The sequence below is a fragment of the Gekko japonicus genome, unplaced genomic scaffold (genome assembly GCF_001447785.1).
Source record: "Gekko japonicus isolate JY-2015 unplaced genomic scaffold, Gekko_japonicus_V1.1 scaffold2022, whole genome shotgun sequence".
NCBI lineage: Eukaryota > Metazoa > Chordata > Lepidosauria > Squamata > Gekkonidae > Gekko > Gekko japonicus.
In genome coordinates, this window is record NW_015162011.1 from 57,227 (window position 1) to 84,049 (window position 26,823).

General features: G+C 46.9%; 1 protein-coding gene and 1 non-coding gene across 2 annotated transcripts in view; one reads left to right on the top strand and one right to left on the bottom strand.

The window, feature by feature from the left end:
- POLG (polymerase (DNA directed), gamma) overlaps positions 1-18,634 on the bottom strand; it is a 50,692-nt gene extending 32,058 nt beyond the window's left edge. Inside the window, exons 1-9 of the mRNA XM_015405478.1 lie at positions 18,075-18,634; positions 15,881-16,067; positions 15,581-15,748; positions 14,141-14,287; positions 13,772-13,851; positions 10,837-11,019; positions 2,193-2,347; positions 1,327-1,450; positions 645-869 (exon numbers count right to left, since the gene is read on the bottom strand). Coding sequence (XP_015260964.1) covers positions 645-869; positions 1,327-1,450; positions 2,193-2,347; positions 10,837-11,019; positions 13,772-13,851; positions 14,141-14,287; positions 15,581-15,748; positions 15,881-16,067; positions 18,075-18,631 — 1,826 coding nt within the window. The 5' untranslated portion in view covers positions 18,632-18,634. The remainder of the gene's footprint in view (positions 1-644; positions 870-1,326; positions 1,451-2,192; positions 2,348-10,836; positions 11,020-13,771; positions 13,852-14,140; positions 14,288-15,580; positions 15,749-15,880; positions 16,068-18,074) is intronic.
- A 1,366-nt stretch (positions 18,635-20,000) lies between these two features.
- On the top strand, positions 20,001-20,073 carry TRNAR-UCG. The gene has a single exon. It is a non-coding gene; the product is annotated as a tRNA-Arg (tRNA).
- The last annotated feature ends 6,750 nt before the right edge of the window (positions 20,074-26,823 follow it).

The window sequence follows — 26,823 nt, forward strand, 5'->3', positions numbered from 1 at the left end:
CAGAGTGAGCTCACCAAGCAACCTGGTGATCCTAGCACCTGAAGGCAGAACCACCAATGTGGTCTAGAGAGAGGTCCTTTGGTAGAGAGAGAAAAAAGTATGTATGTCTTGCTTCATTTCTTACACTACTTTCTTCTCCGTTAGAATTCCAACAACAAATGTTACATTTCAGACTTCACATCATCAGTATTATAACTGGATTTACATAACTTAAATACCATAGCGAAGCACGGGTATCAGGCTCGTCTTCAATAAAGGGAGGAAGGATGGCCCAGCAGTGGCTGGACGAACATTCATCAGGTATGCTTTTGGTTGATCCCGGATTGAGCAGGGGGTTGGACTAGATGGCTTGTGGGACCCCTTCCAACTCTATGGTTCTATTATTCTAAGTTGGAAGCAACTTCACAGCACTTAACACAGAGGAATAGGAATAGTTATATTTACACTTATACAGGATTTCGGTCATGTTTACTGACCGTACTGCTGTAGTGGTTGTTAAAATTTTGGTTTTAATTAACGTATTGAAAATGCAGAAATAAAGATCTGCCTTCTAGAATAAAAAAAGCACAATATTAAATACAAGAAGTTGGCTGTGACCTGATGACACTTTCCCCCACCCAATGGCTGCTACAGAAGGCTCTTACCTGAATGGACACGAAGGTGACTGGTCACCCAGGTCATCTTCTACTGGTCTCTCCTTCCTTCCTGGCACCAGGTAGCCCCAGCCATACTTCTCAGAGTAGTGCAGCGGAAAGCCATCCCAGGTGAGCCTCATGAGCTTTGGAGTCACTCTCATCTGCAGGCTGATGAGACTTGGCCCAGGTACCCAACTGGGATCATCCAGCCGGGGACACAGTTTACGGTACCACCTACAGGAATAGTGTTCGGAGGGTAGAGGGGAAGAAACACTGTCTTTAGTAAGTGCTATACATTGGTGATTGCACACTGCTTGATTTAACTGTAAAAAGCAGGTGGGGGAGGGGAAGTATCAGTGTGGATTAGGGCCACGGCTTCCCTCTACCACCCCTCAAGTCTACTTTTTATCTTTTCTTCTACCAGGGCTAAAAGCAGCCCAGAGGAGCCAGTTCCTAAAGCTTTGGGTTCATAATTCTATCCCTGAACTACAAAAAGAGGCATTTTCAAAGAGCAGACTGCAGCATGAGCATTCTGTCCATAAGGGCACAAAGCTAATTGGTACCATCTAAAAGGATGTTGAGGTTTAATTTAATTGGACTTATTTTATACTTGTTTTTGTAACTTTTTATAAAATGTCCTGTGGATGTTTCTATTGAAAGCGATTTATGGAAGCTTCCTTTAACAACTCACCCTGGATGGCCAGGCAGATGCTGAATCCTCTTTGGTTGCAAAGTAACAGTCTCCTTCAGATGGTCCAAGCAAAGCCGGCTCTCAGGGATGTTCTGTTCCTCCTCTTCAGTAGGGGGACCAGGATCTGTTCTCAATTCAATTCAAATTCAAATACCTTTTATTGGCATACAATATTAGAAGCATTTACCAATAATACAATCCAAAAGAAATTATAAAATAGACAGTCGTGGCTATGTCAGGCCTAACTCAAGTTGTCACAAGCTAGATTTGACCATACAAAAGATGCCTGAATCATAAAATAAATTGGCATTCTAAACTTTTAAACTTAAGTTTTTAGACTTATAAATTAAGAATCATTAATATGATCAGGGTCACTCTTCCGTTTTATAAAAACATGGAGAAACTTAGCGGTCAGTTCAATGATCTCCGGATCTCGTGAAGCAAGGAGAAATTGTACCTTGATTCTATCTGATTGGCCTGCTACCAACCTAAGGGGTATAAATTCCACTCGAATGTCATTTAACAAATTACAGTGTAAGAGGATCTGTTCTCAACAATAGACAAATCAGAAAAAAAACATTTGTCAAGACGTTTGGGGGACAATGTCATTCTTTAACTGTACTGCACCTTGTGTCAAGGGGCCTACATGGCCACAGTCATTCAGTGACCCTAAAGAATCTACAGCTTGATGTAAAATTTGATACAGGTATATGGTTCTGTATTAGCTGGGCTTTCATTGAAAATGCAAGTATCTAAGCCGCATAATGAAATAATACAAATACACCAGAATCTGAAAACAAATCTTGCTTCTTGCTGCTAGGATAAATGAGACCCACATGAGTCGGCCAATTATGATAGCGCTTTACCTTCCTGCCACTCCAGCATGGAGGCCTTTTCCAGTGCTTTGGGAGGTACGTCATCACCATCTTGATTCTTCTTCTTCTTCCCAGTTTTCTTCTTCTTCTGCTTAAATTCTTGGAGGTCCCACTCCAGATCCCATAGCCAGGGGTCATCCTTGTACCTGTGCAATACACCATAAAAACACATGTGGGTTAATCTGACACAGTCCTTTTCTAATATCTACCTCTTTGAAGAAGATTCCACCTGATTTACAGTAGCCCGGGACAGAGCTGGAAATACTCTTCCCAATCAAAATTACTGGTCTGAAATTAGCTCCCAGTCCTATCTAGATACACCCAACACGAATTATGGTGACAACTATAGCTCCTTGCTGAGCCATCTTCCCCTTAGTAAAACATACTGCCTTCCAAACAATCTGAAGTCTAAAACCTCTTATCCATGTACTCCTCCTTTTTGTTCCTCACCTTCCAGCTTTGTTGGAAAAGGAAAGCAAACTGCAGGGTTTTAAGGACAGAACTACAAGCTCAGTGAGAACCTATGCTGGCAACATAAATCTTCAGAGAGAGTGCAAAATGGAATATTTCAGGATGGCATTTTTATAAATGGAATGTTGTCTGTAAAATTTCAGGCAGTTTCCATTGCTTTGTTCATTGTACACATTATCCGTTTTTATTGCATTGTTTTTTAGTTTTGCAATCCAGCTTTGTTGCGTTGTTTATATGTATATATACTGTATTCGCTTCCGGTATCTATTATACTGTTTTAAATGCTTTGTTCATCAATTTATGTATGCGTTTTACTCCACTATTGATGGCATATTACTGTCAGAACCCACAGCCGACAACGTAGTACACGCTTTCAGGAAAGGTAATACTTTATTGAAGAGCTATAGATGCATTAACATAGGCACTGTTAAGAATGACGGCTGCCCATGGGGCATAATAGGATATAGGGTATTCGTATGCACACCCCCACTGCCCTGGCCAATGAGCCACCCTCCCGCACGCGGGAGAAAGAGCTTCGGCCGTTTAGTGCTGAAGCTGGGACCGAAACTCCCTCATGGTTCCCAAGAAGACCAGACATCAACAACCCCACCTGCAATACTTAGAGATAAGCGTTGTGGCAGCAAAGAAGCACAGAAGGAATGCAAAGGCAATTAGAAGACAACCAACCTCCCCACCCCCATGGCAGCATAGCTGACAATTACATACAATCTATTACATTGGTTTTAACTATGTAATTCACCTTGAGTTTCAGTGACAAAGGCAGACTATAAATAAATAAATAGTTGCAAAGTTGACAGGGGAAGGTGAGCTTTGAAGCAAAAGAGTGGCGGATGGAAGGGTAGCTTCCCTAAGAGTCATTGTTCCCATGCAATCCCCCTCCCTCAGGTGCCTTCCCCTTAAGAAGTGACAAACATGCAGCTAGAACTGATTGGGGGAAAAGAACAGGAGGTCAAATCCCCCTTTCTGCCTATCACTTCAACTCAACCCCCCACCGACTCTGCAGCTGCTCAATGGAGACCCAGGCATGGCTCTCTACCTAACAGGCAGCTCCGTCAGAAAGCACTCTGCGAAGGCACCATCAGCCCCATAACTAGGGGATTTTTTGGGAGGGGGCTGGGTGGGTTAATTAACTTTAATTTAAATTTAATTAAAACTAAAGTTAATTAACTTTAAATCGACTAGTGGGAGTCCTTAGAAGATGACCTTCCCCTAAAGCAGCCTCCTCCCCTCTCTCTCTCCCCTAATCAGGGGGCAGAGGGGTCCCTGAGAGCTCCCTAGACATGCCCCGGTCTGCGAGCACGGCATCCCTGCTCAAGTTGCAAAACCAGGCAGGGCAAAGCAGTCGGCAAGTTGAGTGTCTGAGGCTGGGAATGGAGCAAAGTCAGTGGGCTAGGGGTGTACAGGAAAAAAAATTCGTGGTTTTTTAAATTCGGATATATTAAACCCGAATTTTTGGGGGGAAATCCGAAAAACCCAAATATCAATACCGGTAGATATCCAAAAATTTTCAGGATTCCCGAAAATTTTCAGCTCCATTATATCCTATGGGGCCATTGTAGTCAATGGCAAAAAACTTCTAACATGTTTTCAGGGGCTGGGGGGGAGGGGTTTGAGGTAGAGGCACCAAAATTGGACTGTAGCTGCTGGAGCCTCTCTCCAAAAGACCCCCAAAGTTTTGAAAAGATTGGACCAGGGGGTCCAATTCCAGGAGCATCCAAAGTGGGTGCCCCCAATTCTCCATTGTTTCCTATGGGGATGGGGAAAAGGCAGGCAGTAGACAGTGTCTCCCAAGAATCTCTCTGTAAGAAAGTAAGTGAGGTGTGGTGGTGGTGTGAGGGGGCATGTTTGCCAGCCAGGCCAGCAGCAGAACCAGTGCAAAGTGCCCCCTAGAACCTGTGCCACTGTGCCAGTCAGTGCCCAAACCCAACAGAACTCAGGTCAAATCAGAGGATCTCTGCAGCATAAACTGAGGGGGCAGAACCTGTACAAGTTAGTAATCACCACAACAAGAGGCCCTGCCCACTAATGCCTCAGAAAGTGAGAGGGAGGGGGTAGGGTAGTGTCTCCAGCGTGGTCGCATCACTTCCGGGTGACGCACACATCGGGGTGGGGTTCCCCCCGAGGCCCAATCCGCCGGCGGCGGGGAACGGGCCTCTGGGGCGGGGGTTTCCCTGCCCCCCCGGGGGGGACTTGGCAAGCCTAGCCCTGTACAATGAGGGCATCACAGTCCTGCTCAGCGTGGTGCAAGCAGGGGGCGTGTACCAGGGATAGGCATCCTGGAGCAGCCTGCAGAAACCAACATCTTCGATCGTAGAGAAGGGGCACCCATCTAGCGGAAGCATCTCAGTGATGAGGCAAGTGGATCCAGACTTCAGAGGTAAAGGGGCACCCACGCTGACCAGCAGCCATGGGCATCCCCGGAGCTGCCTCCTGTGAGGAGCTCGGCCCAGACACACCGTATCTTTGGGAGGTAGGAAGAGATGGCTGAGCAGGGGGAAGGGGTTGAGATGACAGGTGCTTGGGGTGCACCACCTCCATCTCTTCCTCCTCTCCCAGCCTCTCCTCCTGTCCCTCAGGAGGCCTGCTGGTGCCTAGAGAAACTGGAGGAGTGGGCTGGCCAGCCAGCTCCTCCTCCAGTACCTCTAGAACCCTCTTAGTCTGTGGAGTGAGTTCTGAAAACAGAGTGTCCCCGGAGCCCAACCCCAAAGACAGCTCTTGCTGCCCCTCCTCTGGCCGCTGAGGCCAGAGCAGCAGACCCCTGCCCGGTGCCAGCACCTGCAGGCACCTCTGCTGGGGCCACCCCAGGAGCATCCTTCTCAAGGAAGAGAACCAGGCATGGCTTCTTCATGGCACCACTCTGGCCAGAAGTTTGAGTGGCGTCAGGATACTCTGCTGTGGTCCTGCGCTGAGGTGGGGGAGAAAGCAAGGCTCTCCCCCTCTCTAGTCTTCTGTTTAGCCTTGCCCCCCAGGGCCCCTCTGCGTTCCCTTCCTGTTGTTCATGCTGCCCCTGGCCAAACTCAGCCTGACTTATGGGAAGGGTATTAGGCACCTAACTTACCTGCACTATCACCTGACCCTAAAGCAGCTTCACATCTTTTGATAAACCCTCCCACCCAAAAACTAGGTTTTTGTTTCTTTCAGTACAGCCTAACCTAGCCTTGCTTCAGTTTTTTCTGGGTTTGTTTCTTAGAACCAGTAGATTCCTACACTGACCCTGACTATGGTTTAAAGACTGTCCTTGAGATGTGGCTTGGAAACCTTTTTAAAAGTGTTAGGGTTTTAAACTACTCCTATCTACATTCTAATGGAACCAACCTGATTCCCTGTGAAGGAATGCAGGCGCTCCCTAATTCAAACACACAAGCTAAAGGGGGAAAATTTCTCTGAAAAAAGTGCCTGACTTCACCAAAGTTCAATCAGAACACAAACAAGACAGCACACTGCTTTTTAAAAAGTTATACGCTACTTATACCTCTGTTTTATGAGCTGAAGACAAACCTGGCCTCTTTTTGTTCTTCTAGCGCTGGCCTAGTTAAAGGTAGAACAGCTAAAGCCCTCTGCTGAGACTTATTTAAAAATATTAGTTCAAAATACCTGAAACCTTTATTAAAAGCCTATTTAACACTGGTGCAGCAGCTAAACCAGAAGCACACACAGAGCACTGACCCCCACGCCTAAGAAAGCCAAAACTAAAGTCCACAAAAATTAACAACTTAAAACCTGCTAAAAGGCACAGAAACAGAACCACTAAAAGGCAACTGAACAGACAGAGCCTAGGCCCAGGTAGAAAGCCTAGTTAGTAACAACCCCCCTAAAAAAAAACCCAACTAGCCCAGAAAACACAATAAAAGGAACTTAAAGGCAACAGAACCACAAAGGACAAGAACCAAAAAGAAGAAGGCCTAGTCAGTAAAAAAAACCCAAAAAAACAAGCCCAGAAAATACAAGAACTTAAAAAAATTAAACTGCAAAGGCAACAGAACCAAAACACAAGAAAGAACCAAAAGCAAGAGAGTGAGAGGCAGAAGGTTAACCAGTAACCCCCCCCAAAAGCCCCAACAAGCCAAGAAATAAAATATCAAATCAATCACAGTAAAAAAAAAATAAAAGGAAAATGCAAAAACAGGCTGGCTAAACCGCAATCTAAAAGAAGAGACCCCCCCCCCAAAAAAAAACACCAGGAAGAGGCCTGAGAGGCCCTAGAGGCCTACCCCCCACCACCACCACACTAACCCCAGGTCTCAACCCACCAACCCACAAGAAATAAAGAATTTTTTAAAGTGCCCTAATATAATATAATATCCCCCTCATGGATCACTGCCTTGTCGTGGCGAGGGGGCTTGAGCAGTTCAATGAAGCTGTGGGCTATGCCGTGAAGGGCCACCCATGACGGACAGGCCACAGCAGAGAACTCAGACCAAGTGTGATCCACTGGAGAAGGAAATGGCAACCCACTCCAGTATCTTTGCCAAGAAAACCCCATGGACAGTAACAAAAGGCTAAAAGATATGACGCCGGAAGATGAGCCCCTCAGGTCGGAAGGTGTCCAATATGCTACTGAGGAAGAGCAGAGGGCAAGTACAAGTAACCCCAGAAAGAGTGAAGCGGCTGGGCCAAAGCCGAAAGGACCCTCAGTTGTGGATGTGTCTGATGGTGAAAGGAAAGTCCAATGCTGCAAAGAACAATACTACATAGGAACCTGGAATGTAAGATCTATGAATCAAGGTAAGCCTGACGTGGTCAAAAATGAGATGGCAAGACTGAACATCGATATCCTAGGAATCAGTGAACTAAAGTGGACAGGAATGGGCGAATTTAACTCAGAAGACCATTATATCTACTACTGTGGCCAGGAATCTCGTAGAAAAAATGGTGTGGCCTTTATAGTCAACAAGAGAGTGCAAAAATCAGTACTGGGATACAATCTCACAAATGACAGAATGATTTCTGTCCGATTCCAAGGCAAACCATTCAACATCACAGTAATCCAAGTCTATGCCCCAACCACTGATGCAGAAGAGGCTGAAGTGGACCGGTTCTATGAAGACCTACAACACCTCATAGAACTAACACCAAAAAATGATGTCCTCATCATCATAGGGGACTGGAATGCTAAAGTAGGAAGTCAAAAGGTAACTGGAATAACAGACAAGTTTGGCCTTGGAAAGCAAAATGAAGCAGGGCAAAGGTTAACAGAGTTTTGTCAAGAGAACACACTGGTCATAGCGAACACCCTTTTCCAACAACCTAAGAGGCGACTCTACACATGGACATCACCAGATGGGCAACACCGAAATCAGATTGACTATATAATTTGCAGTCAAAGATGGAGAAGCTCTATCCAGTCAGTAAAAACAAGACCTGGAGCTGACTGTGGTTCAGATCATGAGCTACTCATTGCAAAATTCAGACTTAAACTGAAGAAAATCGGGAAAACCATGAGGCCATTCAGGTTTGACCTAGATCACATCCCTGATGAATATACAGTAGAGGTGAAGAATAGATTCAAGGGTCTGGATTTGATAGATAGAGTGCCTGAAGAACTATGGACAGAGGTTCGTGACATCGTACAGGAGGCAGCAATCACCACCATACCAAAGAAAAAGAAATGCAAGAAAGCAAAATGGCTTTCTGATGAGGCTTTACAAATAGCAGAGGAAAGAAGGAAAGCGAAAGGCAAAGGCGAAAAGGAAAGATTTACCCAACTGAACGCAGATTTCCAGAGAACAGCAAGGAGAGATAAGGAGGCCTTCCTGAATGAACAGTGCAAAGTAATAGAAGAAAACAATAGAATGGGAAGGACTAGAGATCTCTTCAAGAAAATTGGAGAAATCAAGGGAGCGTTCCATGCAAAGCTGGCCATGATAAAGGACAAAAACGGTAGGGACCTAACAGAAGCAGAAGAGATTAGGAAAAGATGGCAAGAATACACAGAAGAACTATACAAGAAAGACCTCAATGTCCTTGACAAACACGACGGTATAATCACTGACCTTGAGCCAGACATCCTGGAATGTGAAGTTAAATGGGCCTTAGAAAGCATTGCTAACAACAAAGCTAGTGGAGGTGATGGTATTCCAGCTGAGCTATTCAAAGTCTTAGAAGATGATGCTGTTAAAGTGCTGCACTCCATTTGCCAGCAAATTTGGAAAACGCAACAGTGGCCACAGGATTGGAAAAGATCAGTATACATTCCAATCCCAAAGAAGGGCAACGCCAAGGAATGTTCAAACTATCGCACAATTGCACTCATATCACACGCTAGCAAGGTCATGCTCAAGATCCTACAAGCTAGGCTTCAACAGTACGTGGATAGAGAACTACCAGAAGTACAAGCTGGGTTTCGAAGAGGTAGAGGAACGAGAGATCATATTGCCAACATTCGCTGGATTATGGAGAAAGCAAGAGAGTACCAGAAAAATATCTACTTCTGCTTCATTGACTATGCTAAAGCCTTTGACTGTGTGGATCACAACAAACTATGGCAGGTCCTTAAAGAGATGGGAGTACCAGACCACCTCACATGTCTCTTGAGAAACCTGTATAAGGGCCAAGAAGCGACAGTTAGAACCGGATACGGAACAACTGATTGGTTCAGCATAGGAAAAGGAGTACGACAAGGATGTATACTGTCACCTTGCTTATTTAATATATATGCAGAGTACATCATGCGAAATGCTGGCCTGGATGAATCACAAGCGGGAATTAAGATTGCTGGGGAAAAGATCAACAACCTCAGATATGCAGATGATACCACTCTAATGGCTGAAAGTGAAAAGGATCTAAAGAGCCTCTTGCTCAGAGTAAAAGAGGAGAGCGCAAAAGTGGGCTTGAAGCTCAACATCAAAAAAACTAAGATCATGGCATCCGGCCCCATCACTCCTTGGCAAATAGAAGGGGAAGTCGTGGAAGTAGTGACAGACTTCACGTTCCTGGGATCCCAGATCACCGCAGACTGTGACTGCAGCCATGAAATTAAAAGACGCCTGCTCCTTGGGAGGAAAGCGATGGCGAACCTAAACAGCATGATAAAAAGTAGAGACATCACCCTGCCAACAAAAGTCCGCATGGTCAAAGCAATGGTATTCCCAGTAGTCATGTATGGCTGCGAGAGCTGGACTATAAGGAAGGCCGAGCGCCGAAGAATAGATTCTTTTGAACTATGGTGCTGGAGAAAGGAGGGCCTGGCGGGAGATGGTCCATGGGGTCGCAAAGAGTCGGACTCGACTGTGCGACTGAACAACAACAATATAATTTAAAGTGCCCTAATATAAATCTGGTAGTCCAAGTGTGATGTCTTCAGTCTGGTAGTCCAAGGCAGGCAGCAGCAGGGAGAAAAGTAGGCTCAAAGAGCAGGGGCTGATTCTAGCAGAAGCCAGCCAGCCACACACAATCTCCAAGCCAGGTTCTCTCTCACCACCACGAGCAGGAATCAGGAACAGGAATGGAGTCAGCCAGCCACATAGTCTTCTTTTATGCTCTCTGGGCATACACAGAAGGATTTCAAAAAGGAACAACCTTCTGTGATTGGCCAGAGAGCAGATGCCAAAATCCTTTGGCCAGTGCTCCTTTCCCTGGGAAAGGAGCAAGCTAGTAGCTGGGCTTCAAGAACTGAAGCCAGCAGCAACAACAGCCTTGCAAAAAATTGCAAGCTGCAATGCATTTTGAAATGCATTGCAGTGATTGGCTGTCTGCAAGGTTCCTCTTTCCCCCTCCCTCCTGGAAACCAGAGGAAGAGGCGGGAAAGAGGCTAAACGGCAGGAAAACTAAGTTTAGTAGAGCCCTTTAAAATTTAACAAACCCCAGTGCCGTTTTTCGGGAAAGCCGAAAAAAGGCAGGGGGGAGATGAAAATTTTCGGGTTTTTTGGGATTTCTCCTCCCCCCCACGGAATCCAGAAAAGCTCAGGGAAGCTTTTTTGGATCCCGAAACCCCCCAAAAAACACCCCTAGAAGTGACCAAGGCACTCAGGGTGCTCAGTTTTTTGGCAGGCAAGTCAGAGGCGGTGAGTTGAGGCACTGTGGGGCCAGCTGGGAGGGAGGGGCCCAGGAAAAAATGCTAGGGGGCCAGGCCCCATAGGCCCCACATTAGCTACGAGCCTGGGCACCATGCAATATTCTGCCCCTCCAACATTAATGCCACTACCTCTCTTCATGAAGCAGCTGGCAGGCATCGTCAGCCAGGTTCATCAAGGACTTCTTCATCTCCTTCTGCAGTTCCTCATATGTGGCTTGTGCTTCATCCAGGTATCTCTCCCAGTTCTGATTGACAGGGAGGTAACAGACCCCCATTTCTAGCATCCCTGCAAATGTCACAGGATGGGGACACCTGAAACAAAAGGAAAAAGAGGGCCAATCACAACATAGAAACCACTTGGCTTGCAGCAACTGGACATGGTTACATAAACTTTAGATATTTGCCAATCTTAACAGATAAGCCGTTGCTAAAAACCCTTCCCACAGAGCATGACTAAGAAACAAAACATTCAAACAGAGTCCCCCCAGATATATAGATAGGAACAGGCTTGATTCTTAGTGGGTCAGTTCATCACAGTAATACGAAGGGTGGCCTTGAATGGACCACTTTATTTTCTCACACATGAAACTGCCTTATTGTCCGATTCTCCAGGCATTCAAATAAATCCACGTTTGTAGCAAAGTAGCATTTATTAAAGCGATGGTGAAAACAGGAACACAAGGATTGTTAAGAATGGAGACTACCTCTGGGGTACAAGGTAATAAACAAAATCATACCAGGCCGAGGCCAATGGGTTATTTTCCCGCGTGTGGGAAAGCTTGTAAAACAGGCGCCCAAACCCCTGGGAACAAACGGTCTTAAACATAAACATTAATTCCATTCACAAGCTCTAGCACATACTAATCAAAGCAACTCCAAAACTCCTTCCAACCCCCAGCAGTTGACCTTGGGCATTATCTAAGTTTCAAAGCAGTCCTAACATACAGAGAAAGGAATTTACCTAATGAGCGCAGCAGAAGCAACAGGGAGACATAGCTGGCATCACGGGAGGGGGGGGGAATGAACTCAAGCTAGAAGCATACAATGTTACACAGAACTCCATGGCAGCTTGCTGACACTTATACTGAATCAGACTATCAGTCCATCAAGGTCAGTATTGTCTATTCAAACTGGCAGCAGTTCTCCAGGGTGTCAAGTAGAGGTTTGCACACCACCTACTGCCTAGACCTTTTTAACTGGGGACACCAGGGATAGAACCTGGGATCTTCTGCATGCAGACCAAAGACTCTTCTGCTCAGCCACAGCCCCTGCCCTCTCTGGTATTAGTGAATTTTTTGCCAGTCATTCCTGTGTCCTGGAATCACTGTTGCAGTGAGAGCAAAACCATTCCTGAGGATGAGTGACACATGGCCAGGGTTCCCACAGGCCCTGACCTGCATGCCATTCCCCACGAGTTCCGTGCGATATACAAGCTCTTTCTCACACATGTGACCGGCCTGCCATTACTACATGTCTTTTGCTGAAACTGAATTATCTGCTAGGATGCAACTCCTAGAATTCTTGGCCTTACTTTTGCAAGACTCATTGGTCAACCAGTGAATTATTTTTCTGGCCATGCTTCTTATTCATGACTAGATAAAAACATGAACAAAAAAGGGAAAATAATTAAGCTAAGGATTTTCTCATCAAGCTGTTCTAGGAAAGATGATAAAAACTATTCATTTGAGCAGTGTAATGGGGGGGGGGGTCACAGACTCCCTTCTATGAAGAGAAAATATGCAGCTGGCACAACAGAAAACCACTCTCAAAACAGGCATTCTGAAGAGCAGCCACAGAGTGATAACTACAGGCACATGCATCACTTCCTTTTGGAGATGCTGGTTCCGTTCACACATAATGCCAAGTCATGGTTTGGTGTTACGTTCACAAGACTCAAACCTGCCTGGTGCCTTCTTCCTCCCCTTGATTGTTATGATTCCGTCACTGTCATATTACACCTGAACCTGGGTTCCCAGTCCTGACGTGGAGAACAAATGCAAGCCACCGTCTGCGGATTCTGATGGGAGGGAACTGGAGTATGGGAAGGGGAGGAGGGAGCATGTGAGCCCAAGACTTGCTCCAATGTTACTGAGCCATGGTTTGGCATCACATCTGCACTAGCTCATTGCTCCCTGCTTCTTTCTTGCAGGATTTGTGGCAGTGCCCCTGCAGCAACATTTTGCTGTCACATCAAACTAGATTTGATTCTACCTATATCTAAATAATGGAGAGAGAGAGAGCGTGTACGCGCAAGACTGAGACCAGGACAGGGCTTAGGTTTTGTGTTTGAGAAACTGGCAGCAGCTTGCCTTTCTCACAGCATTGCTTTTTCTAGGATGGCCAGGAATCTCATAAAATATGATATCTTATAGAGAAGGGCTACTCACAATCCATATTTTTGTATAACTGCAGCTGGATTGCTGTAATGGTTTTTGTATTGGGCTGCCCTGGTCAACAATCCAGAAACTGTAGCTCGTCCAGAATTTACCAATTTGGCCAGAATTTGCCAATTTTGAAACAGTTACATTGGCTGCCAGTGTGTTCCCCAACTCAGTTCATGGTGCTGGCTGTGACCTTTAAAGCCTTCACGGCCTGGATCCCCCATATCTGAAGGAGCATCTCCTGCCAAATGAGCCAAATACGGTCTGCAGGCTGCCACCTGCTGGCTGCTCCACCCCTTCATGCGGCCTGCCTAGTATCAATCAGAGAACAGGCCTTTTCCATCACATCTCTCAGTATGTGGAATGGGCTCCCTGAGGAGGCAAGAGGAACCCCACCAACACATTAGACATCTTCAGGAGGTGCTGCAAGACTCAGTTGTCTGCCAGGGCTTTTGATGGGTATGAGCAGACATTTTTAAGGCGGGGGAGGGGGTAAATTGGATCCCCCCCCCAGTTTTAATCTCTGTAATATTTTAAGTATTACCTTTAAGCCACTGTGTGTCAAGAAGAAAAGCAGCGTACAAATATTTATAAATAATAATACCCAGGTGAGACTCTTCCCCTTTATAGATCTCGTTAAGTTCTGGGGGTGTTGTCAGTATGACCGTGCCCCAACATCTCACCTTTTCATGAAGAGTGGAAGCTGCTCCTGGAATACCTCATGTGTAGCTTGAACATCAAGAGCACAGTATCTCATCAGATCCTTTGGGGAAAGGAGAAGCAAAGAGAAGGTAAATTATAAGTCAGTTCCTCATACAGCCTTCATACCTAGGCACAACTGTTAATCCAACTATTCCAGCATTATCTCCTCTGATTGGCAGCAACTTCCAGACTGAATGTAGCAGTCCCTCCTAGCCCTCCTAGCCCTGTTAACCCCTTGCTTCAACTGGAGGTGGCAGGGACTGACCCCACGACATTGTACACACAAAACCCATGTTCTGCTTCTCAGTTTCTTCTGTTGAAAGATCTCGTTCAATAGATTCCCTCCTTACCTGGAAATTGTTCCTGATATCATTCATGCTTCCCTTCACAAAAAGTTCCCGGGCCTCTTTCTCCAATGGCTGGCCCCCTACATAGAGGGCATGCACATCTACTAGGTTGTTGATGCTGCTAATATCCACCCAGTCCCAAGAGGCAATCTGCAAAGTGATAAGACATCAAAAGAATGGGCAACTAGTCCACAGATCAAAAAACTTTATTCTTATTTGTTCTCTCCCACTTCTTTCCCTTTATGTCAATTCAGAGTCCTTTTGCTAAAACAATATCTTTCCCCCATCCATGAAGATCACCAGGTCACACCACTGTCAAAACCTCACCCCCGTCCCCAACAAGAGAAGGTCAACTCCCAATCAACTCAAGGCACATGTCCCGCACACCTCAATAGCCAGATCATGATTTACAACAGCTACCCATCTTGCCCTTCCTGGCAGGTAGAGCAAATGGTTCTCTCTCTGCAGAAACACAACTCTGCTCCCGCCCCACCCCTTGGTGCATTTTATGGCTCTCTTTCCTGGAGAAACAAATAGCTGTCAGGGTTCCAGAGGACCACTGGTGAGCTTCAAATCATGACAACCACTCCTTAAATCTCTGCTTAGTTTTACAGCTTCAGTAGTAGATAAGAAGCAAAGGTGCACATTAGAATATTAAATTTTGCAATTATGTCACAGTCCCAGCTCTCCTATAAATTTTTCAGTGTGTACAGTGTTTACTCCTAGCGGATAAAACATCAATTCATTAAAGGGGCATTTGTACCTGCCTCTCTCCATATTCTTCTCACACGAGAGAATATTAAACAACAGCTATTACATACATAACTATAATTGTGTGAAATATATTTCAACCATCATTCCATTCTCACATCAATCCACTGAGCAGCATCATTCTCATTCCCAAGTTATAGATGGGGGATTCATACTGAAAGAGTGGGGCTCAGTACAGATATATGCTAAATCATGGTTTGACGCTAGATGAGGAAGCTGGGCATGAACCTCAGCCATGCAGGTTCCCTCTGTTTCCCTGTCTGTCCCCTACATGCTGATGTTGCCTTCAAGCAGGAAGAAAGGCAGAGAAATCATAGTTTGCTGTGACATCTAAACTGACAAACCAGGATCTGAGCACACTATCGAAATTTTCCAAAATAATACAAAGATCTACAAATCTTGTTCAGCAGATGCAAAGCAGAATGAGCAAGCATGCTCCAAGCCCCGATCCTACTTTTGAACCTATTTCAACTCTATGCAGGGAAAAAATATTTCTGCCCTCAGTCTCACTGCTGTTACATGCTGGAAAACACTGGCTTCTATCTGGCACTGCCCCCTTTCAAGCCCCATGGACATGAACTGGTGATGGATGGAGGTGATGGCATTGCAGGTGACACCCAGTCAAGGACTGCAAGGGTTAGCATGCAACTCCTCACCGCTTCTCCAACTCACCACAGGGCCATCAGTTTTTTTCCGCATCTTCTTGATGTGCTCTTGCACTTGTTGCTGCCCTTTCCTCTTGCCATGCTTTGCTGCCATCCAAAGGCTGCGCTGGAATCCTGACAAGCCTGAGATAGCCATGTGCATACTCATAGTGTCCAGGAAACGCATGCGAGAGCCCTGAAATATACAGTTGTTTTCAAAGGAACAAAAGAACTGCTGCTCTACCAACTCACCAATGCAAAGAACTATATGCAGCAAGACAACAAGTGGGCTGTGACTCATAGAAGCTCATACTGGAATGATTCTCACCTCTGTCAGGTACTGCTCTTTGATGTATGCTCGGTCAAAGGAGACATTGTGACCCACCACGAGTTTCTCCTGCCAGTCCTGCTTGGGGCAGTTGCTGCCCGATTCGAGGGGGATGAGGTCTGACAAGGTCAGCTGGCTGGACCAGGTATACCTCTGCTCTAACAGCCGCTTGCTGCACCAGGAGTACCTGGAAAGCACAGGCAACAGCATTCAATGACTCACAAGTCCAGAGGACTAAAGTGTCCTTCCCAGCATATAAGGAAGCACCAAGACTCAAAACAGAAGCATTAAAAATGCTAGAAATAGGAAACTTTGCACTAAATCTACATGAAATGTGGACCATCCTGAAGCAACCACACATCATCTCAGTCAGCCTCCATATTTCAAGGGTGTGGGCCTAAAATCTGCAAACAAGGAAGTTCCACTAGATTCAGCAGAAGGTCTTCCTGACCATATATGCCAAGTATCCTGCTGTGTGCACTCCTGTCTCTAGACCAGGGGTGTTAAACTCATGAGGGCCGGATATGACATAAATGAGACCTTGTCAGGCCGGGCCATGTGTGTCATAAAATGTAATGCCAGGTAGCAGAGATATAAAATTGATAAAGGACACAAACACAGAGGATTGGGTTTTTTTTACTTAAAATAAAAACATGCTTAAAACATTAGCACTCTTGCAATATTTTGTCTATTTAACAGTGTCTGATAACTGACACCTCTGGCTCTGAATTGTTGCATCAAAATGTCTGTGCTGTTGCAATCTTGAGTATGCTGTTCAGGTAAGCTGTAAGCTGCAAACCTACAATGACGCAGCAGCAGCAGAACTGGAAGAAGCAGAAGACAGCCAGTTCCACTGAGGGCCTGATAGAAGCCCTCCGGGGGTCTAATCAGGCCCCTAGGCCACATGTTTGACACCCCTGCTCTATATTTTCATTAGAACACCAAATCCCTTTACTGGTCAGTTGCACTGACATACTTAAAAGTGGTCATATCCATATGAATGGCTAACCATACAGAGACCCCAGGCATATGAGTAACTATAATACAGCTATAATAGTGGCCTTGGAAACTGTTCAAAAGACACCAAGGATATAGATATTTAAGATTTTCTAAAAATTAAACTTATATTGTATGCCTGCAGACCAAGGGTGGCTAAATTGTGATTCAAAATCTACTTATGATTCCTGAACAGTCGTAGAAAATAGGGGAAAGCAGCCTTCATAAGATGCAATACAGATGCACCCTTCTCCTCCCTCCTGTGGTTTCAGCATGTAGGCATGGGTGTGTGTGTGTTTCCAATGCCAGTGTTGTATAGTGGCTAGAATGTCAGGTTAAAATCTCAGAGCCCTTGGTTCAAATCCACACTTGGTCATGAAGCTTGCTGGGTGACCCTGGGACAGTCACATACTCTCAATCTAACCTACCTCATGGGGCTGGTGAGAGGTTAAACGGAGAAGAGGAAAATGATATAAGCTGCTTTGGGTCCTCACTAGGGAGAAAGGCAAAGTATAAATCAAGTAAATCATTTTATTCACTTCATTTATAGCCTGTCTTTCTTGCTCAGACTCGAGGCAGATTACAAATTGGGGGAGGTGGAACACAATGCAATCAAACAGCATAAAACATTGAATAAACAATGTAGTAAGACTTGAAAAGCAACCCAAAGAAAAAAGAAAAAGAAAGACCTACCTAAGGCATGACAGACCCTCCTGAAAGAAAGAGGGTTAAATGCACTCAGTTTCAACAAGCCCAACAGCACCTGTGCACAGTCCACACTGATGCCTCAGTAACCTATTGGCCAGGCTGGGCATTCTGTAGATCAATAGAGAGCTTAGCACAAATAATGGAAAGCCACATAAAGCCCTCAAGACACATCAAATGCCCATGGGGGGTCCTGCCGCTCAGCCTTTTGGTTTTGCACAATGGCCCAGGAAATTCCAAGGTAGGAAATTTTCCCTTCCTACTGCTGTGCTGGAATCAAAAAGGAAGGGATGGTGAGATGGTGCATATGGTCCTAAAGCAGGAAGCCCCTGACTGGAGCTTGGAAAAGATTGTGGCCCCTGCAAGCCGAAAGGTGTAAGATGATGGCTGAGGAAGGATTCTGGGGCTGAGGGAGAAAAGATGATGAAGAACAAGGGCATTGACCATATTACCACTCTTAGGCAGAAGAATTTTGCCCAACCTTGCATCTTACCAGGCACTTGGGGAAACAGCCACTGCGAGTGTGGGGCAATGTCCTTCCTCCATGCACACCTCCACATCAAACACCAATGCTCGCTCATCTGGGAAATCCACTGTTTTCATCTCCCCATTGGGTCCATATCTTGTCCATCCAACTGCCCAAGCCCACTCCTGAGGCATTGGGGAGATCTCACTCTGTAGAAGTTCCTTAGCAGCCTCCAAATACGGGAGGTTCTGCTTCTGCGCCAAAATACGGAAGTGTTCATCAAGGTTGGCCCCATATATCTGGGGCAGCTGCAGCTCCACATCTGGAACAGTGGAGATCTCTTTTCTCCACAGGTCATGCCTCTGCAGGTGTTCCACACTTTTCTGGGTGTCTTCCTCTGAGTAATGCATCTGAGCACCTCGGAAAATCTGTTCATGAAGGCCCTTGGAGAGCATCTGGATCCCAAGCGGGTTCATGCGCTGCTGGTCCGAGGCCATACCAGTATCCTGCACCAACTCCTCCTTCAGCAGGTGGCTGGTAGAGGAACCTGAAGACCATCTCAGAGGTATCCGTGATGTGAACATACCTACTAGTGACGTTCTCCGTACCAAGCTTTTCATCTTCACCAGGATACATCAGCCCAGAGACCGCACAAGAGTCTGATTTACTGACTGGCTCAGATCTGTCAGAAAACAAGCAGTGTACAACAGAACTGAGGTTCAGTATGCTGTGCTCTTGTATCTCAAAATAACAGGTGCTGCTCCTTCTCTCACCCGTTCAAGATCTAGGACTAGAGACTGTAAGATACATCAATAACTGCATCCTGCCATTTATTTGTTTTTCTTAAAATACAGACACTTTCCTTATACAGGCTCAGCCGTGAAGAAAAGGGTTTTGGGTTTTTTTTCAGGTTTTAAGCACCAGCATCAGGATTGTAGCAGGAGGGCTGATTTGCTGTACACAACAGAACTCCTAGAGTTCAGTCAAATCCCCTCACGCCCAGACGCAAAACTTGCCTTTCTCTTCTTGTTTTTTCCCAGAGAAGTCAGGGCTTACTGCTCCCACCCCAAGAAGCCGGGCTGTTCAGACCCCCCCCCCTTGACAATCTCCCCCCCCACGCGCGCTTTATTTGGCTCCCCTTCTTTCTCCCTCTCCAGAGAAACCAGCGGTTGCTACCAGTGTTCCCTCTAAGCTGAGTTGGTGTGAGCTGGCTCACAGTTTTTTAGCCTCCGGCTCACACGTTTTTGCCTTCGCTCAGGAAGGAGGACTCCAGAGCAAACTAATTTATGCAGCAGCCAAATGGCTCGCTCACAACTTTAATGCCGGTAGCTCCCAAAGTAGGATTTCTGCTCACAAGACTCCACAGCTTAGAGGGAACATTGGTTGCTACCCTCCTCACCCAACTCTCCCCTTTTTTTGACGAATATTCTTCCCCTCAAATAAATTAGTTTTTATCCAACTGCCCCCCCCCCGAAGGGTGTCAACAAACTGCGTCCTCTCCCCCTCCCTCGAAAATAGGCCAACTCCTTCTACACACACACACACCCCTCACTGACTTCAACTCTTCCTGCTTCTTCCACCGCGCGCCCCTCTTCCTGCCTGAGAACCCCGACCGGAACTCCCCCTCGGCCGCCGTTCCGCTCCTCCCCCTCTCATTCGAGCCTCTTTCTGGTGGCCTCAACAATGAACTCGTCCGATGAGGGTATGAGCAAAGAAACACGGAAAGGAAACCCTTCCCTTTGCGGCGCTCTAAAGCTCCAAGGCCTGAGACTGTAACCGAAGAACTGCCGCCCGAGTAACAAAAAGAAGTTGCTCTCAACCTGAGCCAGAGCGCTTCGGCTACTGTTTCGGCTACACGATTGTCCTCTCCCCAAGAAAGATGGTATCTTCCTGAATGGCTCCGGCGCCGCACTTCAACTTCCTATAGTGGTAGTGGAGCTGCGTATGTATACGGGCCGCGTGGCCTAATGGATAAGGCGTCTGACTTCGGATCAGAAGATTGCAGGTTCGAGTCCTGCCGCGGTCGCTTGGGTATCAGAGGCAAAAGCATATGCTGGCCTTTATTTTTTCCCCATAATAAGAACTTTACTTTAAAAAAAGAACACCCCAAAATAATGCACCACATTTCTGTTGAAATACATGTCATTATTCTGCACAGAGTAATCTAAGGAGCCTTCCCTTCTATTATTAATTTTTAGGGTAATCACTAGTTTCCTACATTGCTCCAGAGTTAAATTGGCATCTTGGCATTCTTCCAGGCAGTAGTTTTGTGTCTTTAAACTTCTTATGGCCGCAGAAATCTGTACTTCTCCCCCACACACCCCTCTAAGAGAAATGGGAAATGCTTATAGACATTACCCTGTTCTTACAAGTGCCTGCCTAAAGGAGAAATTCAACAGGTGAAGCTTTACCCTGCGTAGAACTGAGCCAGTGCTGGGAAATGCAGCATTACCTGTTGAATTTCTGCTGGCAGCAGAGTCGGGGGTCAGGGCCTAGCAGTACAATATTTGTAAGATTTGCTATACCTCATGCATCCTAACATACAATTTCGGGAGACAATAACAGCAGCATTCTTTGTCATGGTTATAGCTTTGCATCTCTCTAGATTCCCAGCAAAAAAAATCCCCTCCCGGCCCTGCTTGGCGGCCAGTTATACAACCATACAAGGACCCCAAACGCAGTTAGGCCACACCCTGCCGCCCGCGAAAAGAACTAACCACCCTACTGACATACGATTGCCATTTTGGCTTTTACGAAGCCAGCCCACCTGAAAGCTTCTTTCATGGATTTTGAGCCCTATAAAAGCTGAGTTGGGGGGGGGGGATAAGTAAATGCACGTTGCTGATTGGGGTCTTGCTGAGCAGTTTTTGAGTGTGGCAAAAGGGGGAAGTCTGAGGACAGAATGCTTTTTTTAAAAAAGGTAAATAACGAAATGGATATTATTATGCTAAGTGTATATGCATATGCACTAGGGTTGCCAGCCTCCAGGTGGGGCCTGGAGATCTTCTGCTATTACAACTGATCTCCAGACAATAAAGATCAGTTCCCCTGGAGGAAATAGCTTCTTAGGAGGGTGGACTCTGTGGCATGATACTTTCCTGAGGTCCCTCCCCTCCCTGAACCCCACTCTCTCCAACCTCCACCACCACCCCAAATCTCCAGGTATTTCCCAACCCAAAGCCAGCAACCCTAATTTGCACAGTATTTAAAAATGCTAGAATACAGGTGAAAGAGGTATGCACCTTCCCCCATAGACGCATGCAATATACTCCCTACCAGTACTGAGTTCTGCATTACAGGTGGAAAAGATTTCCCAGGTCTTAAAACTAATTGGTATTTTGTCATGGGGTTTACTTATGTGTTCATCTGCCCTTTCTGTGAAAAGCTGACTTCTTACTGATGGTGGTGGTCAATTTTATCACTTTGGGGTCTCAGTTGCATATTAAGCCCTACTCAATCCTCCCCCCCACCCCAGCTTTTTAATATGGGAAAAAACCTTTACAGTAGCCAGTCTAAAATACAAGCTGTTGGTCTAAATAAATATGTACCGTGTTGTCGAGTGCTTCTTTCTGGCTTACTGAGCAATAACTATTCTACCCAAATGCTAAAAGTTCTCTGAAGCAGGATGGTCCAAGGAGGATGGGCATCTGTAACACCCTCCACCCCACCCCACCCCACCCCATCCCCTGCTCCAGCTTCTGTGTCCTACAGTCTGAGATGCTTCCAGATAGCTTGGTTGGGTATAGGGTTGCCAGATTCTACCTGGCTGCCAGTGGGGGGATCCTGCCTCTCCTCCGGGATCTAGAGCATCACTCCCTCCCATCATCCCCAACACAATGATATCACTTCTGGGTGACATCATTGTGACACGTGCCTGTTTGGGGGTGGGGCTTCCCCCACCAACCAACTGGCTGGCAGCGGGCTGGAACCCCTGCACAGACCTGGAGATGGGGTCTGGCAACCCTAATTGGGTATGTAAATGATGTCTACAGTGTTCTCTACTAAGAAAGAGTGGAGTCCTAAACAGCTTGCTCAGAAGCAAATCCATTATTTCAAGAAAATGCCTCTAGAATGATAGCCTAACAGTGCCTTTCTAAGGTCCCGGTCACACGGAGGGTTTTGGCCCAGGAGAGGGACGGATCGAGGTCACAGCAAATGGGTGCGATCTCACCGCAACATCTGGGAAGTGGCGCGCACCCGTCCCCGATCCGCCCCTACCCCTGAAAACCCGCAGCAAAAAAGAACCACCGACAGAGGTGGTCTTAAACGGTCGCGGCAAGCTCGACCTTGGGATCGCCGGCGCGTCCTTCTACTGGCGCATCCCCGGCTCCTGGCCGAACTGCACATGCACACGCATGCACAACTGGCTGCCTCGGTCTCTGACCGTGGCTTCCTCCCCGGCATCTGATCGTGCCGGGGAGCAACGGCGCCGCGGCTCAGGGGATCCATGTGATCCCGCCGCGGCGTGTCTATTTTGGTGCGGCTTCCAAAAGCCGCACTTTGGCCACACATTTTCTCCCCCGTGTGGCAGGGGCCTAAGCAGAGTTACCCAATTGAAACTCAGTACTGATGTCAATGGACTTAAAAGGGCAACTTCGTGAGACTGCACTGTTTACCTGTAGTAAAATTAATACAGACGTGAAAGTCCACTGAGCACAGTAGAGCTGCTCTGAGTAAACCTATTTAAAAGGGTTATACAGGTGCAATCAAGGGCCTGCTTCCCTGAGTGTAGATACTATTGAACTGACTAGGACTTACCCTAAAGTAAATATGCAATGGAGCTGTGCTGTAAGTGTTCTAGGATGAGCTGCTTCCCAAGCAGCCTTATGAGGGATAGGGCTAGTCTGAGGGATAAGGATTTGTGTTAGAAATGAGCCTCTAACTGAAAAGTCATCAACAAAACACTGCAGCTGTAGTGGGGCCCTTTTTCCTTGTCACCTGTTCTTGAACAAAGAAAGATGTTGGCCAGGGATAAATTGAAAGTAGAATAATGCCTTGGCGGAGAACTTGGAACTGACCATAGGCAATGAAGGGTCTTGCGCCATCATGAAGCACTGCCCTCTTGGCCTCCAGGTGGCAGCATTGTCTACTTCTTGACAGAGTATCGCCAACACCACTTTCTGATAACCCAGGGTGACTTTAAGAACATAAGAGATGCCAATGTTGGATCAGGCCAAAGGCCCATCCAGTCCAACACTCTGTGTCACACAGTGGCCAGAAATACCAGGTGCCATCAGGAGGTCCAGCAGTGGGGCCAGGACATTAGAAGCCATCCCACTGTTGACCCCCCCCCCCAAGCACCAAGATGACAGAGCATCACTTGCCCCAGAGTCCCTATCTATACCTTGTGGCTAATAGCCACTGATGGACCTCTGCTCCATATGCTTATCTAAAACTGCATTCTGGATAAAGAGGTAACATATCTGGAAATTTTGAAAGGGGGGGGGGATCTTTAGTTTTTGCTGCCTGAGAGGTAGGCCTAAAATCAAAGTTGAAGGCCAGAAAGAGATTTTGTAGTAAACAAAAGTGTACTTGGATAGAAGTTCTCTGAGTCACAATCAGTAGGATTACCAAGCGTTACCAAGTAGGATTACCAAGCCAATGTGCGGTTCTGTAGGGGAGCGGGGATGACCACCCTGCTACCCCACAAGAGACACCCCCGGTGGGCCAACGACTCATCCTGGCAGGAGGAGAAGACGGTAAATTCCAGGCCCACTTTCCTGGTGGGCCACCCCCTCCCCACCCAGTCCAGCACACGGTAGAGTATGCAATCCCATCTGGAGAGCTTGGTGTCCTCGGTTACCTGGATCGGGTGGTCCGGAAGGATGTTTGGATATTAAACTAAGCTTCCTAACATTGAAAGCACTGATATTTTAATACTCTGTTATTAATACATTATAACATATGAATTATGGCTGAAATTATTTAAACGAAAAAAATCCTGAAAATGTTTTTATATTTATTTATACGTTCGATTTCTAACCTGCCCTTCCTTGCATAGTGGGGCTCAGGGTGGTGAACATTGTAATAGTTAAAAACTTAACTTTACGGTATAAAAATCATTTCATCAACAGTGTTGCTTAATAAAATCAAAGCATTGCAGAAGGTAACAGTCGAAGGGGTAAATGAGAGGGACCAGAACCACAAGTACAGAAGTCGGTGCTCTTAACTGTCACTCTCCCTGCCCATGTGCCTGGTGGAACATCTCTGCTTTACAGGCCCTGTGGAATTGTTTCAGATCCTGCAGGACCCTGGTATCACTAGACAGTGAGTTCCACCAGGTTGAGACCAGGGCCAAAAAGGCCCTATCTCTGGTTGCTGACAGTCGGATGGTTTTCAAGCGGGGGGCTACTAGCTGGTTGTCATTAGCAGAGTGTAATGCTCTTTGAGGAACATATTGGGAGAGGCGGTCCTGTAGATACATTGGTCCCAGACTATGTCTGTAATGTGGGTTTTTTTCCTCAGAATTTTTCATGCTATACATTTTGAGTGTGAACAATCTTGCCATAAGAAGCCTTTTTCTTTTTCTAAAAGAAAAAAATATTTCATAGGAGGTTTGAAAAGTACTGGAAGTGGAGGCACAGCATAGTGAATCAGCTCCAGGTTTATTGATTACATCAGGAACTCGAAGATAACTTTGGCCGGCCACAGGCCGGCTTATATGCATGAACACACCACACCCAAACCACACCCAGCACACACCCCAAGCCCAGTGATAGGTTCTATTTACATGCAACAGACCTGGTTGGTCTGCCTTCGGATCTGGGCAAACCCATTGTTCTTATGGGCGAAGGTCCGGGTCTGTTTTAGACCGCATGGCCGGGCTCACATGGCCACGGCCATCTTTACTTAATACATTACACCCCTTCTCCCATAGTTTGAACGCACCCGCACACAAACTCCTTCAGATACTTGGGGCGCCTCCGTTCCCGAGTTGACCTTCGCGATTTGGTGGCCACGGGGCCCAGTTGACTGCTGTCGGGTTCTGGGTTCGCTGGGGCTGTCAGAGGGGCTGGGGTTGTAGCCAATGTCGGTGGCAGAAAAACCGTGGTGGCTGCCCAGGCAGGTGACGGTCCATGCTCCAAGTCCGTGGTGGCTGGCTCGCCCCCCGATTTGCCTGTTTCAATGTCGGCCTCACCGTTGTCTGATTCCCCACTCTCTGGCGCCCCCAGGGGCAGGGTCTGGTGGTGGAGTTGATTCACGTGTCGGCACAGTCATTGACCATCCTCTGTGGTCACCTCGTAGGAGAGGGGCCCTGTCACTCAAACTACTCGGGCTGGGACCCAGGGTGGCCCCTGGGCATAGTTCCGAGCATATACCGGATCCTCGGGAAAGAAACTGCGGGGGGTCTCTTGCTGTTCGGATCCGGGAGCATGGTCTGGTGCCCGGTCTGAGTGCAGCCAGTCGAGGCGGGTAGTCAGTTGGCAGCCCATCAGCATTTCCGCCAGACTCCGTCTGGTGGCTGTGTGGGGGGTGGTCCTCTGACCGAACAACAATGCAGCAACCCAGTAGTCCCAGTTGCCTTGCACGATCCTGCACAGTGACTCTTTGGTAATCCTTACCATCCGCACCGCCTGCCCGTTGGTTGCCGGGTGGAAAGGCATGGAGCGGATGTGCCGAATGCCATAGTAATATATGAAGTCTCTGAACTCCACAGACGTGAAGGCTGCCCTGTTGTCCGAGACCAGGGTGTCCAGGATCCTGTGGGTGCTGAACACCTTCCACAGGGAGTTGATCGTGGCCCAGGATGACATGGATGCTACGGGGATTACCTCGAGTCACTTGGAGAACGAGTCGACTATTAGGAAGAAAAGTTGCTCCTGGAATGGGCCTGCGAAGTCCAGGTGCAGGTGGGCCCAGGGTTTACATGAAGATTTCCAGGGGCGCGCAGGGGCTCCCGGGGGATTTGGCCATGTCTCCTGGCAGGTCTGGCACCGGTTGACTAGGTCCTCTATCTCCCTGTCCAACCCAGGCCACCAGACGTAGCTGCTTGCTAGGGCTTTCATTCGCACAATCCCCGGATGGGTTTCGTGCAGCGCAGCCAATGTGCGGTTCCATAGGGGAGCGGGGATGACCACCCTGCTACCCCACAAGAGACACCCCCGGTGGGCCAACAACTCATCCTGGCAGGAGGAGAAGGCGGTAAATTCCAGGCCCACTTTCCTGGTGGGCCACCCCCTCCCCACCCAGTCCAGCACACGGTAGAGTATGCAATCCCATCTGGAGAGCTTGGTGTCCTCGGTTACCTGGATCGGGTGGTCCGGAAGGTCATCAAGGAGGAGGATCTGGTGTGCGGGACCCGGGTCTGGATCACTCTCGAAGAGTGGAAGATGACTGAGGGCGTCTCTGTGTCCCATCGCCTTGCCTGGCCAATGCAGGAGGTCGTACTTGTACCCCATTCTCAGCTGTTTCAAACAGCTTATTCACATAAGAAATTCTTGTTTCGTTGGAATCTCCATTGTTTTCCAATATTTAGCATATAAAATCCTTGCAGCTGTCGACAAGTGAGCAATCAAATACCTATCTGCTTTATCAAAGTCTTTCGGAAATATATTCAGTAACAATATCTCTGGAGTAAATGGGACCGTAGTTCTTATTATTTTTAGCATTATTTCATGTACCCATCTCCAAAACCTTTTTGTAACATCACATAGCCACCACATATGATACAATGAACCAGTCTTATTCTTACATTTCCAACATTTATCTGAGCAATTAGCGTTTTGTTTAGTTAGTCTATCTGGTGTAATATACCATCTATAAAACATCTTATACA